This window comes from Labrus mixtus, chromosome 6 (genome assembly GCF_963584025.1).
Source record: "Labrus mixtus chromosome 6, fLabMix1.1, whole genome shotgun sequence".
Lineage (NCBI taxonomy): Eukaryota > Metazoa > Chordata > Actinopteri > Labriformes > Labridae > Labrus > Labrus mixtus.
The window spans coordinates 14,921,587-14,940,109 of NC_083617.1; the positions used below are offsets into that span (position 1 = coordinate 14,921,587).

Here is an 18,523-nt window from a genome sequence, read left to right on the forward strand (position 1 = left end):
CATGAGACTAAACCACATCAGAAGGCCTTTGGATGAATACTGGAGGAGTGATAACAGAAGTGCAGGAGGAGGTTGTTGCTCGGTTTCAAGAATAACTCTGTTGCAGTAGTAGATATTCAGTGAAGTTTATTTTTTTCCTCACAAACACAATGGATGGGGGTTATGTATATAATATTCTTGTTATGATCAATATATATTTACCTTACCTCAATACAATGATACTATAGGCATACAGTAAGCAGGACTGTTCACTGCACAATTATAAACATCTAAAGCAGATGGAATCATTCGCTTTGCAAGATAAAATATACCAAATGTAATACATTTCCATCCATGTATTTCTGAGATATCTTATTTTTGAGAAAGGTGTAGATGTGCACTGACATTTACTTTGGCCTAAAATATGTCGTAACTTCATCATTTGATCCTATTTGAACTTTAATAAAGTTGTGTCTTAATCTTTGTACAGATTATTCAGTTATGGTCAAAAATGGTCATTGAGAGGTCAGAGTGAATTTCGATCTTTGACAACAAAAATCTATTCACATCATGTGGATGTTTATGCAACATTTGGGAGACAGTCTCCCTGGGCAACCTTGAATTTGCATTTTCACAATAATGGGACTATTTTAACACGTGTAGCAACTTCCACTAAACTGAAACAGCACCGTCTCTTTCCTTCTCTTGATTCCAGGTGTTTGAGAGAAAATTGTAGAGCTTTTATGAGATCTCTCAGTAATCATGTCAGGTTGACTCCATATAGATTTACTGGTGTTACTGACCTTTAGCTTTGTTGTAACACAGTTGGGTCGCCAAACACACTTCATTGACCTTAAGAGCGGCCATCTGATGTACAGGTTGACTCAGGGTGTGTCGGCATCTCCAAAACAAAGCGTCCAACCCAAACCCTCCCCTTGTAGAGCACAAAAGCTCTTAACCAGGTGACTAACTGGACAAAATTAAAAGTCTGTGTGCCTTTTGAAAAGGCTTCTTAGCTAAGTGCATTGTTAGCACAAATGATAAAATACATTTCACAAGTAACCGCTAACTTTAGCTGGATGAGTGCAGAACAAAAAACATGATTCATAGTACCTTTGTGAATGGTGACTAATGGTGTATATAGCTTGAGAGTAAAAACCAGATACTGAAATTACATTAGCAGAATATTCTTGAGAAGATGATGTCACAGTACCCCCTGCACATACTTGGTTCAGTCATCCTGAACAATAGGTTTTGTATACTGTGCTGAGTTTTAATCCCTCAGCTTGGAAACCAGCACATTGTGTTTGACTGTAGGACAACAAATGAACAAAATGTCATATTAATTTATACTTAAAAATATTAAACTTAATGACTTTCTAATATATGATGTGACCCTCATATTTTTCTTTTAAATTTAAGTAAAGATACACTGACCAGTACCTCTAAAGCTAGCTAGCATACTTTGTTAGTTTATTAGTTGAAGGGTATAGCATTGTGTTTTTAAGGACGTCTGAGGTTCTTTGTTTGTTGTTTCCTAAAATCAACACTGTTTTCTTACACATAGTTAATCCAGAGGTGATCATTTATGATCATGGATCATGTTAGCTACAATTCTATAAGTGAGCAATCAAGAGAAGGTTTGTCAGCTGACACAATACAATTATTCATGCTCTTTGTTGTGGTGGTTGACAACCATTTGTTGACGTTAGCTACTCAGTTCATGCTGTTAGGGAGTTTACAGGAGGCACCTGTGGGTTTTTCCTTTGATGGAATTTGCTGGCAAATCCATCCCAAGTAATCTACCTAAAACATAGCCAATAATCTGTTACAACAACATGTCTCTGCTGGTTTAAATAGCCTTTGGAAAACTCAGTGTAACAGGCAATGTATTTTATTCTAGCCACTCCTAGCCTCTCTCTTTCACTGTGTTTGCTCTTTGCTTGTTCTCTTGTTTCATTCTAAACCCCATTCATCTATATGAATGTCTCTGTGTGACATTCCCCATCCTCCTAGGCTGTCCTGATCCATCAGTCTTTGTTGCTCACCTGCAAGTGCCCTTTACATTAACAAACCAAACTGACCGTCCCTCTCTCTCTCTCCATCCATTTACTTAAAGTATATAAAGTATGATCTAAATATTGCATTTATCACTGCACAACTCATCAAAAATGTTAAAGAGAAGAAAAAACTGAGCCTAAAAACACAGATAGCACCTCAGTTTGGTGGTGAACTTTAAAACTTTAAAATACATGAAAATATAGTACCAAACTAGATATGAAACTAGATGACAAGATGTAATGGAAGTAGACATAGAAGGGGTACAGATCACGTTACAGGATCTTTTTTTTTTGGTTAACATGGTCATAGTTAATGAGTACTTTTACATCCCACATAAAAGCTGCATTAGTTGCCTCACAATCACTTTTTGTGTGTCTATGTAAACGGGTTTGTCATTTAAAGGGACACACACAAACACTAAAAACACATGAGGGCAAACTCAAACACATTAAAACCACACATTCAGAAAAAACACACATACCCCCACACACACATACACAGAATGGAGAACAGAGGCATCCACAAACAAAGCTGAAAGGCACCTGTCAAACTGGTATAGTTTCGAGCAGAGGAATAGATGGGTAGGTGGAGGATACTTAAGAGGGAGGTGCGGGAGGAGGGAGCGAAGGACTGCCTTTAAAAAGCAGATTAAAACAGGATACAAATTTATTTCTATTTTAGTTCACACACACGCACACTGTATTTTGGACTATGGCTTCCAACACTGGGATTGACGTTCTGCCTTCAGGCGGCAGGATCTTCGTCTCTATTCCTGACATTTTCTACATCCCAGAGTTTGTAAGTTTCTTATATATTAATTTCCTTCTTTTAAGAATCTCCCCCTCTTTAATGTTTCAAGCACTACTCCTTGAAGTCCTGGTTTGGAGCTCTCCATCTTTACTCTGCTTACCCATGTGTGTCGTTGCCTAAGATAAGAACTTTCTTTGACTGTTATCTTCTTGAGCACTTCTTTAAGTCAGCATCATGCAGATTATGACCTTGTTTCCTTGACACTAGCTCATCATTTCTAATTTGGGGCAAATATCTGTTTTAGATAAACCTCAGACATGTTGTGTTATGTAAGTAGGCTAGTGTTGGATTTGTGGAGCAAATAGAGAAAGAGTATCCATCAAACCAACTTCAATGATGAGAGGAGAAGAAATGTTTGGTCTGGTCTGAAAAGATACCAGACTAAACCAATTAAATTGTTTTATAATAGTTGCAGCTCTCCATGTTGATATATTTAAGTATATATTTGGACATCTTTATATTAAAAGTTTATGTTCCAATCTTCCTACTAATTTAACTGCTTCAACTCAACTCGATCTGTGATATTGAGTCTTATCATCCTAATGAAGGGGTTAAAACCACTTCTCTTCATCTACTCTTAATGGCTGCTGGCACAGAATCACAAGTTGTTTTAGACTTGGCAACCAGATGAGTTTAAAATGACAGTTGGTCCCATGGCACACCTTGTTTCAGGTCGACACAGAAGTTGCCAGGAAACAGGAACAGGAAAACAGAAACTTTAACACATGTAACTTGATTTACAAGCGTTGCGGCCACGTTGTGTGTGAGACACAAACCCACACTTAAATGCACGTTTGCTCTTAGCTGCTGAGAAACAGCTTGGACAGCGGAGGCAGTGAAAAGAAGAAGCTGAAATGTAACAATATAAGTACTCTTATCTAGTCTAGTAGTCTAAAAGAAGCTGCTCTTGGCTAAATGATGCTACTGTGAGCATCATTTCTAGTCTGCTGAACACATGGATGTGTTTTTTTTTAAAATCTATATATCTGGGTTATCTGAGGTAACAAAATACAAACGTGCTCCCAAGTTTGCTTGAGACGTTTCTTATCTCAATTAACATGAATGCAAATGAGCAGTTGGTCAGCGCTCCTGTTGGCGCGTCATGGCACCAAAACCCTAAATTTATCTTTGAAGATCTTTTAAATTTCCCAGTTATTTCTATGGTAAATTCTTCACAGGTTGTTTGCAATTTTCATAGAAACTGAGAGCAAAATCCCTTAACAAATCCTCAATTTCAACACAATCCAATTATCCATTTTCCTTATGTATCAAATTAAGAGTGCTCACTTTGTTAAGGTAAAAAACTGACAAACTTCCATTGTTTAGGTCATTGAGGATTTGTGCTCCTGTTAGGTGAAACGTCCAGAAACTATCTGCAGTTTCTGTGTAGTGGAATTCAAGATTAAATCTGTGTGACACAGGCAGAAAAAAAGCTTTGGTTGCAGATTGAGGTGTAAATCTAAACCAACCATCATCTCGCATCATTTACTTGCTGTCTTGGGTCTTTTTTTCTGGCTCCATGCCAGTAAACCTTTTCACAAAACAAGCTTCTGTTCAGGAATGGAAATGTACAGGTTCACCTTAGGTTACCAACAAGCACTGTTTTTTGGGGGCGAAAGGGCGGCTGTAAAGATCAGACCAACAAAAAGACGTACATCAGAGAGTAAGTACAACACTAATCCATTCATACGACGACTCTACCAACTGAGCCACAGCCGTCTTTGTAGTTTCAAAATAATGCTCCTACTCATTATCAATCCATTTACCTTCTAAAACAGGGGTGTCAAATTACTATTGGGTCGGGGGCCGGATTTGTTCAAATGAGACATCCAGTGGGGGTCCACATTAAGCAGAGGGGTTAACTCTGTCATTGCAAACTGCATGGTGGCACATGGAAATATTTAAATGTACCACATTACAGAAGAAAACATCAATAATTATGTTTTGTTTTAGATTATTATATTATGTTTTAATATTGCTGTTCAACGTTCTAGAAACTTTGACACAGGTTATTCTACCTGCCCTGGGATCAGTGCATTACTAGAGAGAGAGAGAGAGAGAGACAGAGAGAGAGAGAGAGAGAGAGACAGACTTTAGATCTATGTGTCAGGCCACAGCACAGTTTGCACTTGTTAAAGGCTTTATATTTGATCCAGCAGATGTCACCCTTGATCACCAGCATGAAACCAAAACAACTTGCACTGCCTTGTTGTGTTAGCATGCTAATGCTAGCGATCTTTATTATGCTCGTATCTTCACACTGCATGTAAATTTACCTGAAATGACCGTGATCTAGAAACACAGTTAAGGAGTGAGTACAGTATGTTATTCTTCTTTTCCCTAGTCCCTCAATTAAACAACTTTTATACGTGAGGGGAGGAGTCAGCCGGCCCTCGGCGATGTAAACAAACTGAAGATAAGACTCGGAAAACTCGGAAAACATCACAGACAGTGGGACTCGGGTGTTACACCCATTGTAGACAGTCACAGAGTTATTTTCAGAGGATATACTTGATTTATATTACATTTAAGTGTGAAAAATCGCATATAAAGCCTTTAAGGTTCATTATAGAGAAAACCTGCTCACATGAATAAATTGTCACAAACACACAGAGTGTCTTTGATGCAAAGACCGAAGTCATCTTCTGGTATTTTAGTAGTGTGTATTATAAAATGATAACATGTTTCCAAACCAACAGACTTGAATTGATCCTTCAGCGTTGCGCACTGCAGTCTGATCTGCTCCGTGTGGAGTACATGTTCTTCAACTTAGTAAACTCAGTTAAACGACTTTTGATATGAGTCTGGCAGTCCGTTCTTCTACGTGTTCGCACTATCGTGATCTAACTCTGTCACTGACTTTTTATGCGCCATGAATCTGTGCCATCTCCGTGCGTAATTCGAGGAAGCATTTTAGCGGTTCCGGTTCCCCGGTTAAACCAGCGGACCTCTGTATGATCGGGCGGCCTGTGCGTGATATCGTATTTGGATAAGAATGAAATGTTCAGTAATAGTTATATTTTTACGTTCTGATGAAAGCTGGTGATGAAGGCGCAACAACAGGCTACTGCATTTAGAAGTGATGTCACGCTGAAACTCTTAGGTGATCAACACAACACATCCACCTCTGGGTGACCTAAAAATGAACCATCTGTAATTAAAAATCAGTTAATTTACTGTTTTTACAATAACCAGAGGTAAAATAAGTCGGGAGATGCATCAGGCTCAACGCCGGTGTCCGCAACCTACTGTGTGGAGACGGTCTGGGCCATTACGCATGGCGGAGAGGATTTTTTTTTATTTGCACGAGCTGCTCTTTGTGGCTCACTCCATAGGAAGCTTTGTTATTTTTAGCCAAACTTTTGTTTTACATCAGTCAAGACAGGAGAAACTGGAAAGAAGTGTGCACATAACTGAAGACCATCAGGATGCGCGCGCAGTGCAGCTGTGTGCCTGTCGTTAAGTCCCGTGGCTCTGATACAATTCTGGCAACTTGTGAGCAAATAAAACTAAATAAATATATCGCTCCTTGAAAACCTGCATTCTGTGTCACCTCTCTAAGGTGTTAAGTCTGTTTGCTGATTAGGGTAATGCAGGAGCAGCTCGTGCGCTTGGCCACTCGTCTTTTTTATGATTACTCCCTGCTGAGAAGATAGTTCAAAGTGCCCCATTTAATTAATTTTCGTATCATGACGTCAACCTTTACGTTGCTCATTATACAAAGGTTTTTAATAAAATTCGGGGAAAATAAGTATTACAAATATTTAATTTATAAATAAATAAATATAAATATTAAAATTAAAATTAAAAAAAATATTTAAAAAAATATTTTTCAATACATTTCCCCCTTCTTCCCAAAACGTCTCGTATGAAACTTGCTGTCGGGCCGGATACGGCCCGCTGGCCGTATGTTAGACATCCCTGTTCTAAAAGGTCAGTTGCAGTGTACATATGAATCAGTAAGAAATGGATTATGCAGTAGGATTGGTTTATGAGGATTCCAGACATTCATATGTCTTGCTGTCACTCATGCTTGAATGATTCAAGTTAACTGTTGTTAATTCAATGGAATGGAATGGCTTGATTGAGTAATGTTTCTCAGATATACAGATGGATACGTCTGGTTGTTGAATTGTAGAGCTAAGGCTTTCTCAATATTTTCTATATGTAAAAGTTGAAAATAATGTTTGCATGGGTGGTGCAGTGTTTCCATGGTAACTGTTATATGCTTTTTTAACCTCTGCATCAAAATATCTGAGATTTTCTATCTGAGTCTGGATTTGAATGATAATGATGTGGTTTTCTCACAAAGGTCAAAATTTAAAGAAAGAGTAATGCACACGAGGGAACTTAAAATACATAAAGTACATAAAAGTAAAGACTAAAAGTATGAGCGAGTTACATTTGTACTGTTATTCAATTAATGTGATATCCCCTTTGACCTGCAGGGGTGAGGTGACTGAAGGGCAACTTGCAACTTATAGGCGGCCCTTTTTTCTCAGTTTAAGAGCAATATAAAGTACAGTATTGTAAGTATAGTTCTTTCTTAGGGTATGGAGCATTATCAAAAACATGTTTTTCTTAATTAGTCATTTAGAATTGTTCCTGGAGTAAACATTTTCAAGACCTAGGTCACCTGAAACAGCAGATTGTCTCTTATCCTTTCATTGAATGTCGTTTAACAAGTAAAAAGTTTTTATATTAATAAACTTTATTAATATAGCAATTGTCAAAACAGTGTTACAAAGTGCTTTACAAAATGAATATAAAATAGATAAAAACATGTATTTTAAATCAATATTAGGTAACTGTAGCAGCATTTTAACATGAGGCACATGAGAAAACTGATTGTATTGGAAATAAGTTTTTTTCTCTTGCTTTGTGTCATTTAACTCTTCATATAATGTAGACAGTCTTTGTCGAAACTCACAGAACTTAAAGCTTCTAGACATTTCTCTTAATGTAGTGACAATAAGTGCATCCTGACATCTTGTGTGTGAAGAGCTTTAATGTCTGGAACAAGTGATACGTAAAAGGTGTTGTTGCTTAGAAGGAATGTAAGAGTTCATGGAGTCCAATAAAATAATCAATCATCAAGAAATATTTGAAGTACCTGCAGGTGTATTGTTTCATTCAGGGTGTGGTGGACTTGTGGTCAGAGTTAATGTTGGTTCCTGGAATAAAAAGGCACAGTGGCTATCTTTAATAGTCAGTCCTTCCTGTGCTTGCACAGCTGAACGAAACCTGGTTTCGCTGCAATTTTGAAACAATCAAGACAAACTAAAAATGGGTAGAATAACTCTTCAACAAACACTTTTTGCAAGTACAGTTTAGTTTTTTTGTTCACAGAATAATTTTACAAACGTTCCTTCAACCAGAATCAGCTGTGAGATCAGTTATATTCTCTTCATGCGAACCCCTAGTGTTTGCTGCTGCAGTTATATGAAATGCCTTCTCCACCTGTGAGATGCTTGTTTGATCTGAATGTGTCTCCAATCCATTCTCCTGCACCCCTGATACACTCTTGATACTCAAGAGATAATTAGTAATTGAATGAGCACCTTAATGATCTGCCCAACTGGAAACACATCAAAGCGCATTAGGCCGTTTCCCCAGCAGATATTTCCACTTGTCAGAGTAGGAAAAAGCACAGTTGATAATAACATCTGAAATGTATTTTATTGAAGTGTCTCAGTACGCCATGACAGTGTAAATGCCATCAAAGCAAACAAGCTGAAACGCGTCGGTCTAATTTGTTAATAAAGTTGATCTTCATACTACAAGTGTTGCTAGAGCTTTTTGACCTCATCAAAATAGTCATAAGCAGAAAACAGGCTTTAGTCAACATGTCAAAATCTGTAACCAACACCAATGAGAATGTGTTATTGCACAATGAAAAGTAAAGGACACTTGGGTTTTCCTATCACAGTTCTTTAGCATATCAAAGTGCCTCTTATCATTGAGTTTCATTGTCTTGTTAAATACCAAAGAATGTTTGTCAAAGGAGGAGAGCAAGATAATGCACACCCAAGGTGTACAATATTGCACGCACCGTGGGTGCATGCATGGGTGTGTGTTTTTATTGGGTAGTCCTTAGGCCCAACCTCTATTAAAAGGCGTATATCACCAATTTCAAGACGTACTGGAAGAAACGTTATTCTTGTTTTGTTTTTCTTTCTATCCCAAAAAACAGGGACGGGTTCGGCAACCACAACAGGTCAACTTGCATAACGAGATTAGTCCATCAGCTTAATTAAAATAGAATATACAAATATATCTTTTGAGTGGTTATTAACAGAAAATTATCTAAGAAAAATGTCTAGAAAGACAAAGCGAAATACTTTTGTAATTATAATAAACCATAAGAGATTTGTTGGCCTTTTCATCTAAGAAGATAACAAATGAAGTGTCGGTGTTGAGTTCTTGTTTCTCATAATATGTAAGACAAAAATGCATTATGTTGGTTTAAAGATGCAGAGTTGTAATTGATCAAATGTAGGTGGGTAAAATCTTGTCTGATACTTCAGAAATGTAAGAACACCACCAAAAGGGCTTCTGGAAACTGTAGACATGATAAATGTAAAGGTTGTGGGGGATATACTGTACATTTCATTTTTACTCACCCCTTCCTCTCCTGTGTGACCCTACAGGTTTTCGGAGGTTTGGTGTGGATGCTGGTGGCATCGAATCGTGTCATTCCAGAAAACCCTTTGGGCTGGGTGATGTTCGTGTCTGTCTTCTGCTTTGTAATGACGACGCTCTGGTTCTTCATTTTCCTCTTTGGCGCCAATCGGAGCAGCATCTGGCCCTCCCTGGTGAGACATTCCCTCCACATGCCATTTGGCTAATACACATGTATACAGACAACTGTGTCAACATACCTATTAGATAGTCAAAGATTGTTTAAAGACTTTAATGAGGGTAAAGCATCTAAGCTGGCTTTATCTAACAATTCCAATATCTGTATAAAAACACCTCTAAATTCATGAATACAAAAGTTGGTCGATATCAAAAGATACAACTGGCCTGTAACCTTACTATTAAAGAGGACATATTATACCCCTTTTCCACATTTTAAAACAGTCCCCTATTGTCTAAATTAAACATCTGTGCTGTGCTTTGGTCAAAATATTACATAAATCAACACCAGAGGAGTTTTGTGACCCTATATAAACCAACGCTCTCAGAACACTCCGTTTTGGTGTGTGTGTCTCTTTAAATGCAATGAGCCCCCCCCCTGAGTTTTCCTGGTAGACATCACTCCTCTGTAGCGAGAATAAAAATGGCAGACCTGCACAAAAGTTTTGTTCTAGGCTGGAGGTGGAGTCCATGGGTGGAGATACCAGGGGAGAGGAGCGGATTTCTTTACCAGAATCTTGTGACATCACAAGCTGAGCAAATTTTAAACGGAGCACTTTTCTGTGTTGTAAGACTTGTGCAGAATACAAACAAAGGACTGGATGGATTTATTTCACATTTTGTGGGTCAGTAGACACTCAGGTTACCCAAATATATTTTCAAAAACACTGTCAAGTGGATTTTTCATAATATGTCCCCTTTAAACATTTTTCATTATTGAATTGCAGTATTTATTGAAATAAAATTAATGAATGTAACTTGTAAATTATTTAGCTTCAGAGGTTTGTTACTGTCGTACACATTAACTAGTTTACAACTGGCAAGGAGACTCTCAGAAAGTACCTGGAAAAACACCTTTTCTTTTCCTTTACCTCTCTCTCAGATCTTATAGTTGCTGCCACTATTTTGTATTTCACATCCTTTAGGCTCCCCTCATTTCTCTCTCTAGTGCACCTTTTTCCTCCCTCTTGCCTTACATCTTTCTCTCTCTCCCTGCAGGATGTTGGTTTTCATTTTGTGGCGGCAGTTTTCTACCTGAGTGCGTTGGTGGGTTTGGCCTTTCTCACTATTCAGAAAGGGAATTTAATTGCCATATTAAGTACCACGAGTCCATTATTTGCTGAATTTCTCAAGAGCTACCGGCTGGATATTGCAGCAGTGGTATGTTAAACACACACACACACACACACACACACACACACATACACACACAGATACACACCCTCATCTTACTACCTCGAGTTGACAGTTGTTGTTGTTGTTGTTGTTGTTGTTGTTGTTGTGTGTGTGTGTGTGTGTGTGTTTTAGGTGATGTGCTCTTTCGCCACTCTTCTCTACTTCGTCCATGCCATTTTCTCCGCCATCCGATGGAAGAGCTCTTAACACAAATAGGAACAGGAAGAAGAGAGGACCCCACATAACCAGCGGATCCAGCGACCAGAATGACCCTTTCTAATTGTCTTTATTTTTTTGTATTAGCATGGCCTTAAGAATAACTTTTTGTGCCTCGTACCTAAACATCGAATGAATAAACGAGTGGACAACAAGAAGGTTATTGACAAATCTAACTTTTTTTTATTGCTCTCCATTGCCAGGCAGGCTTACCCATTATTACCCCACTGCTTACCCTCTCACAGTTTAATCAGTATAGATGCAGATTAAAGTATACGTCGATGTTAAAGTTTGCCAGGATTACATGTTGTGTAAATATAGTTAAATGTCAGACTGAGTCAAATATTATGGTCCAGGTTCTACACATGATATTTTTGAACAAATGTTTGAGGACAAACCAAAATCTTCAACTGGATAGTTTTTTTCCTGAATAACAGAAATCTCTCTAAGGGTTAGTTCAGCATCATCATCATCATCATCATAAAAATGATTCTTCATGAACATACTGTTAAAACTTCGTATTGAGGTGCAAAGTATATTTTTAATTAAGTTGTTTAAAAGTGTTGATAGGTATCCACAACTAACCAAAATTTGAAGACGTTTTGTTTCAGGAGTTCAAGGATGAAACATGTTAAACAAACTATTGACATGGTTAGAGAGCAAAGTGGGTAAGTGAAAAGGTTTAAGGCAATTTCATAAACTGGCCTTTTAAGTTCTGAATCAAGGGTTAGGTCAATGATTTAGAATAGTAATTCTGTAAAGATGTGAATAACTGATTACATGTTTTTTTTATTTATTACGTAGAGACTGCAACATCCTCCTCAACATCTACACACTTTGAGGCTCTCCTTAATACTATCTATAACAGCTCACATGCAATGTTGAAAAAAACATGTAAACATCTCATGAATCCACATTCAAGGTAATCAGCCTGCCTTAACATTTTTCTATTGAACTCTCAAACCCACATGGAGGTAAATCAGACTCACTTCATCTTAACTTTCACTGAAAGTGTCAAAGACATTCATTAGTGGTGTTAGCAATGCAGTACACTTAACTTGTTACTAAATTACAGGAGGCTTGTTCCATTCAAGAAAACAAAACCTGAAGACTCAGAATTAGTTATGAAGCAGCTCTTAATTTCCTACATTTGTTCACTATGCTTATAATAAAGAAAATAAATACATATACTGTATATGTCCATTAGCAGAGAATGTACAGTATAACACTTGATACGTCTTTTCATTTGATTTTAATACAATAGCTATGATATTTTGTTTTCTTTTTTGAAAGGTTCTGGGTGATATAAAAGGCTCTTCCATGTGATTTATTGTTTGCATATACATGAGATCTTCCAAAGAAATCCAAGGATGTAAATATTAAACGATTTCAATTTACAGGTATTTTTTTTAAATCTGTGATATGCAATAAATGAATAGTACCTTCAAACATTGTGGCTTTTCTGTTTATTTCAGTCCTTTTTAATTTAAAAGGACACAGGTAGTCGAGTGAAGAATATCAACACATTTCTATAAAAATGTCATCGGATCACACTAACTTTAGAGCACACAATACTTGCTTTAAAAACACTCAATTTCACAATTACTTTTTGTCCCAATGTAAGATTATATGACAGTATGAGCAAGTTATTCTACCAAATCATTGGGTAACGGTCAGCCTGTTTGAGATTCTCTTTATTTTACATCTTATTTGTTTTTCATTCTTAATGATCTCTAAGAAAAACTTGATAAGACAAATTCTAAAACTTTAAGATATGTATTTGACTGTATTCTTACCAAGCGGGAACCTCCTGTATTGAAAAATGAAGCCAATGCAGAAGTGCAACAAACTGCAGTTTTTGGAGTGTCCACTTGGGGTTTACTCCAAAAGAGCCATAAGTACTAAAGCATGGTTCGGGCCCAAAAATTCCAGCCTGAACCAACCCGGACCCGTGAAACGTTCTGTCCAACCCTGACCTGCCTCTCTCAATAACTATATTCAATAACTGCTAATTAGGATGAGATCTTAATGAGCGCAACACAGAAGCATAAAGACTATTAGGCTTATATGCTATAATGTAAAAAAAATGAGGGATACAAACACGGATTAAAACACTTATAAAATATATACAAACTCTCTACTCGTCTCCCGGGCTGTTAGTGTTTCTAAGCAGTGATCTGTCAGTGCGAGTGAGCTGTGGTTCTGTGACTCTGCGTGTTGTTACCCCCTCTCCTGTCTGTCTGCACTGCGTCTGTCTTTCCAACCCTCTGTCTGGTTCCGACCTCGCCTCCACATTTTCTCTCTGGAGACTTTGCTGATACGGACTGCTTCCCTGTTGCTGGCATTTACAGTATGGAGACCGCCATTGATGGGCTTCAAAAGTCTGTCTTCAGAAAACATTGAGTAACGTCTATGAGACTACATCCATGTTTTACAGTGATCCATACACATTTGTATTACAACTGTACTTTTTAAAATTTTTAATCCTAACACATTGAATATCTTTTATTCCCCCCCAGAGAAACACATCACAGCTTGACTTAATTAAGGTGGCTTCTTGTAATTGAAACCAGTGTTATGAAACATTAATCTGTAACTTTAGTTTAACAATACTACACGTGCAAATGTCACAATTACATATGCTGCATTATTTAAATCACAGATACAATTATCTCAATTGTCTAAAAATGTTGTATTGTGTCACAAGCATGCAATATTTAAAGTACACATATCAACTCCTAAAGGAAATAGCCTGTTCTTTTGGTGATTAATTAAAAAACAAAATAAAGTTTCAATCTAATAGCAATAACAAAGAAAGATAAATAATATATCAAGTTGCATGGATCTGCTTAAGTGGCAGAAAGGTTGAAGTGGTTGAAGTAAAATGTTTTAACCCCTGAAGCCTATCTTTATTTTGAACTGAAGCTCCCATTATAGCCCTTGTGTGGAGTATAAATAGAGGCTGCAGGCACTCAGCTAACACAGCAAAGGGGGCTTAAAGTTAACACAATCTAAAACTCAGTGAGTCGTTTCTTTACCCAGCTACAACAAGGAAGATAGTTCCACTGCACAGGTTTAACTGTAGCCAAAGGGAAGAGAAATTCCTCTTCTGGTGGTTTGAAAATCTCTTCACAGGTCACCAGCTCACACAGGTAGCCCCGGGCGCTGAAGGATGGAGGGTGTGTCCGGTTCAAGGAGCTGTTGTGGGTAGGGATAGCAGAACGGGTTTGTCTGTTACCTAAGCTGAGCTATAAGAGGCAGTAACACCTGCTGCTGCTGCTGCTGCTCCGTTAGTTCACAGGAGAGGGCAGGTTGTAGCTTTAAACTTGGAACCCGGAGAGGGAACAGGCAGAGATGGCTGCAACCACAGCTCAGCCGATGGGGAGCCTGCCCAGCGGAAAGGGGATCTGCACCACAGCCCCAGATGTATTCTACATACCGGAACTGGTGAGTGGACCCAGATAACGGATGAAACAGTTGACCTCTTTTACAATGAGAATTTTCACTGTTTGCACTATTTTCTGATTTTATTGATTTTCAAGTTCTTCTAACTTTGATAAAAATTATTTGACTGATTTTAAAAGACTAAAAAAAATGTCCTTTTATGGTAATCACGAACCTCATTTTGTTGGTGTGATATATATTTCAAAAGTTGATCAGGTTACCCTTTCTTCAAAATGTCACACAATGACTTAAATTAATAAATTATAGCCATTGTAAGGGAGAAAAGGCAATTGGTGGACACAGTACTAATATCGTTAATGTTTCAGGGCTTTGCTGTACTGTGGTTATATAAGTTACTTTTTAACTCCTACATAAAATGTAAATTACACAAATTGCTACAACTTCATGCATAATAACATGCTGGTCTCTAATAAACAGAAGCATTTTTTTTTAAATTGTCCAACGTAATGTTTAAGATGGATTTTAAACGCTTTGAATAACAGTGCGATGGAAAAAAATGCATTTTTGAGTAAAACGGAGGAAGACACATATTCCTTACATGGGGGGAGCAGCTCTGTCTTTTCACATCTCACATTTCACTCACATTGTGTCCCCTGCCACTAAGCCAAGAAAAAATGCGGCCAACTCTTCTTCTCCTCTGAATGATGACAAAAGATAGAAACTGCTTAAATGACCACTGGAAGAATAACTACACTGAGGAAGGTGTGTTTTGGTTGTTTATGAAGACTTTCATTCTTCAAGGGAAAGGTTTCCTTGTATATTCCACATCACTTCTGCCTTGTTTTTACTCAGAAAGTGGATGAAGACTTTTTAAAAATAAGTTTTGGATTACTTTTAAATGTGTAAAGTCTTGTGTAAGTTGCATTGAGACTTCGTCCAGCATGGACAACTGCATCTCCTTTTTTTGATGATCCCAGCAACATGTAATGTTGGGACAGAGTCATGTTCACCACTCTGTTGCATCACTTTGTAAGCATTATGGACGCCAAGGAGACCAGTTTTTTTTTAAAAGTAGAATGTTTTAGTATTCTCGCTAAATGATTTCAGCTGTTTAACAGTTCAGGGCCGCCTTTGTCTGTTTTAGACTTTATAATGCTCCAAACATTTTCAATGGATGTTAAATGGAGACTAGAGGGCATCAACTTTACCCCCCTACACTCTTTTACTCCATGCTGTTTAAGTATTATGTCCAGAATGTGGTTTGATATTGTCTTGCTGAAATAAACAAGTCTCTCACTGAAAAAGAAAAAGTCTATTAGGCAGCAAATGTTGATCCAAAACCTGCACATATAGGTCAGCATTGATGGTGCCTTCACAAATGTGCAGTCTACCCATTCCATTTGTGACAAAGTGCAACATAACATCACATAAACTGGCTTTTGAGTTGTTCACTGATGAAAAGCTAGTTGAGTATACAATGTTTGAAAATGATGTTATGGTATCATTTTTACTGCTGACAGCTTAAAGTTTGGTGTTACACAATATGAGCTAATTCCAGCTAATTCAGACTTTTCATATGTAGTTAACATTTGTACATTTGTGGTAAAATGTCAACCAAACTCTGTTTAGAAGTGTATGAAAAGTATATACATATAGAGAGATGTGGCTGTATTTTACCATTTTTACTTAACAACTTTTTGTTGATTTTTTGATTTATTTTTGTTAATTTTGGACATGATCTCTAATATTGTGGCTTGAAAATAACTTAATATAACTGAAAAATAGATTTACATTAAACACAAATTCAAATATATTGACTTCTTTGGCCATTGGTTTTGGATCCATGTATAGCTGTGTTAATCAGCCTGCCTCCAGGGGATGTTGTTACAACAACACAGGTGACGTGTCGAGCACTATACCAAGTTGCAGTGAAAATAATGGTAGAGAAGAAAGCCAAAACAGCAAAAAGAGCTGACTCGCTGATCTATTCTGGTCACTTTTATCACAGGCAAACTGTCTGTCAAAAAGTGTTTCATCCTAAGAACATACTGCTCACTTCATATATTTGTTAAGCTACACAGGTGGCTAGTTTCTTCCTGTAGCTGCATCTCTGCCTTCAAACTTATTTTAAGCCATGTCAAAGCTGAATGGTTAAATCTCTAAGGGACTGCGGCCAAGCTCAAATAGGCAGTAAGAAAAATATGCATGTCAGTACAGATTATCTTGGTGCGTGAGACTGTCTAAAGATACGAAACCAGGAGTGTCATAACACTTAGATGGTGGGGGTAGGATATCACATCTTATGGGAAAACTCCCCTGCCGAAAAAATGTTCACAAGCGTGACATATTTCAGAGAGGATCCAGAGATTTACCAAAGTTACTGTCACAGATAGACAATGATAAGAAGAAATGGACGAAACAGACAATTACAAAGGAGGTTATCCCTGCCACTCCATCTCCATTTCTACAGATTTTTGGTGGTTTGGTTTGGATTCTTGTTGCAACGACCCACGTGGACCCAATGAACCCTCTGGCCTGGGTGATGTTTGTCTCTGTCTTCTGCTTCGTCATGACCTTCCTCTGGCTGATCATCTTTGCTGCTGGATGCCATAAGAACAGCTCTGGCTGGGCTGCTGCTGTAAGACCTGAGAGAGCAAAACATAAGATGGTAGTGATTGGCTAAGCCACTGTTTTAATGTTTTGTATATTTGTGTGTGTGTCCAGGACTTTGCGTACCACTTCTTGGCAGCGATATTCTACCTCAGTGCAGGTGTGGCTTTGGCTACCATCACCTTTCACAAGAAAACAGCAGGCAATTTAAAAATCTACAAGATCGACATCGCTGCTGTGGTGAGAACAGATTTAAGGATGGAATTTAAACGCATACATGCTCATGTTCACAAAATGTACAAAAAAAAACACCTAAAACAAACTCTTACAACACTCAAACAATTAAGAGCTACATTACCTAATATATCATGTTCTTTGCATTTCTGGGGGCAAGAAAACTGTTTGTGTGTAAACTTGCCCCCCTGTTGGCCATTATAAAGAATGCAGGTTTAAGGCACTCATGCATTTGCTCCACTTTTCTAAACCAAAGGCCTCGTCCATTTCTGATAAACAGTTTAGGAGCTACAGCTAGCAGCAACATTTGTTTAGCTTAAGGCACAAAGATAGGAAAGTGGGAGAAACATCTAGACTGGCTCTCTCAAAAGGGTAACTAAACCAACTTATTGCACCTTTTAAGCTCACTTAATAACACTTTGTTTCTTGTTTCATTGACATACTGAAGAATTGTGTATGGCCAAGAAAAAGTAGACTGTAGTGGACAAGCTAGCAAGATCAGAAAGTAGCCAAGGCGTATGTTGACTTGGAATTAGGCTAGCTATTCACTTGATTACTGTCTATCTTCTAAGCTAAGCTAACAGTTTGCTTGATTCATATTTATTGGCATATGGAGAGTGGTATTTAATGTGTCTATTAGCAGGAAAGGAAATAAGGTAATGTGTCCAAAAGTAAAGTTAAGTTCTTAAGTGCTTTGTGTATGTTCTGGTGTTTGTGTGTGTTTCTCAGGTATTCGCCTTCTTGGCCTTTCTCCTCTACTTCATCCACGCCATCCTCTCCTCCATCCGATGGAAACACTTCTGAAGCAACCAACGATCTGACAGCGACCTGTTCAGCCAAGAAACACTGTTTTTATCCTGTGTGCCCCGCAATGTGAATGTGAGTGTGAATGTGTGCGAGTGAGTGAGTGAGAATTCTAGTCAGATTCATTCAAAGATTTAAAATACTATATAAACAATGTAGAAACATTTGAAGAATGAAAATAATAAAATAATAACTGTAACCTTCATATATCATTTGTTAAAAACAAAATGACATGCAATCAATATTAATTGTATAGTGAGAAGCTCATTTTAATACATTGATTTGTCTTTTTTTTAAAACTTGTATATCATTAAAAAAAATCATATATTTACTTAATTATTACTAATGTTAAGCCTTACTGTTTTTTTTT

At 37.6% G+C, this 18,523-nt stretch overlaps 2 protein-coding genes across 2 annotated transcripts; both read left to right on the forward strand.

Annotated features, from left to right (window-relative positions):
• The first annotated feature begins 2,683 nt into the window (after positions 1 to 2,683).
• LOC132975562 (myelin and lymphocyte protein-like) lies at positions 2,684 to 12,549 on the forward strand. The gene is made up of 4 exons (XM_061040197.1): positions 2,684 to 2,838; positions 9,501 to 9,665; positions 10,708 to 10,869; positions 11,017 to 12,549. Exons 1-4 carry the CDS (start codon positions 2,752 to 2,754, stop codon positions 11,089 to 11,091), a joined length of 489 nt encoding a protein of 162 aa, XP_060896180.1. The 5' UTR covers positions 2,684 to 2,751; the 3' UTR covers positions 11,092 to 12,549.
• A 1,696-nt stretch (positions 12,550 to 14,245) lies between these two features.
• On the forward strand, positions 14,246 to 18,352 carry LOC132975563 (myelin and lymphocyte protein-like). Its single transcript, XM_061040198.1, has 4 exons — positions 14,246 to 14,547; positions 16,976 to 17,143; positions 17,230 to 17,355; positions 18,079 to 18,352. The coding sequence occupies exons 1-4, from the start codon at positions 14,455 to 14,457 to the stop codon at positions 18,151 to 18,153; spliced, it is 462 nt and encodes a 153-aa protein (XP_060896181.1). The 5' UTR covers positions 14,246 to 14,454; the 3' UTR covers positions 18,154 to 18,352.
• Positions 18,353 to 18,523: the final 171 nt, after the last annotated feature.

Coding starts and splice junctions, on each gene's coding strand:
- LOC132975562 (XM_061040197.1), top strand. CDS start 2,752: ATGGCTTCCAACACTGGGATTGACGTTCTGCCTTCAGGCGGCAGGATC. Junction 9,666..10,707: donor GCAGCATCTGGCCCTCCCTG/GTGAGACATTCC, acceptor CTCTCCCTGCAG/GATGTTGGTTTTCATTTTGT. Junction 10,870..11,016: donor GGCTGGATATTGCAGCAGTG/GTATGTTAAACA, acceptor TGTGTGTTTTAG/GTGATGTGCTCTTTCGCCAC.
- LOC132975563 (XM_061040198.1), top strand. CDS start 14,455: ATGGCTGCAACCACAGCTCAGCCGATGGGGAGCCTGCCCAGCGGAAAG. Junction 14,548..16,975: donor TATTCTACATACCGGAACTG/GTGAGTGGACCC, acceptor CCATTTCTACAG/ATTTTTGGTGGTTTGGTTTG. Junction 17,144..17,229: donor GCTCTGGCTGGGCTGCTGCT/GTAAGACCTGAG, acceptor GTGTGTGTCCAG/GACTTTGCGTACCACTTCTT.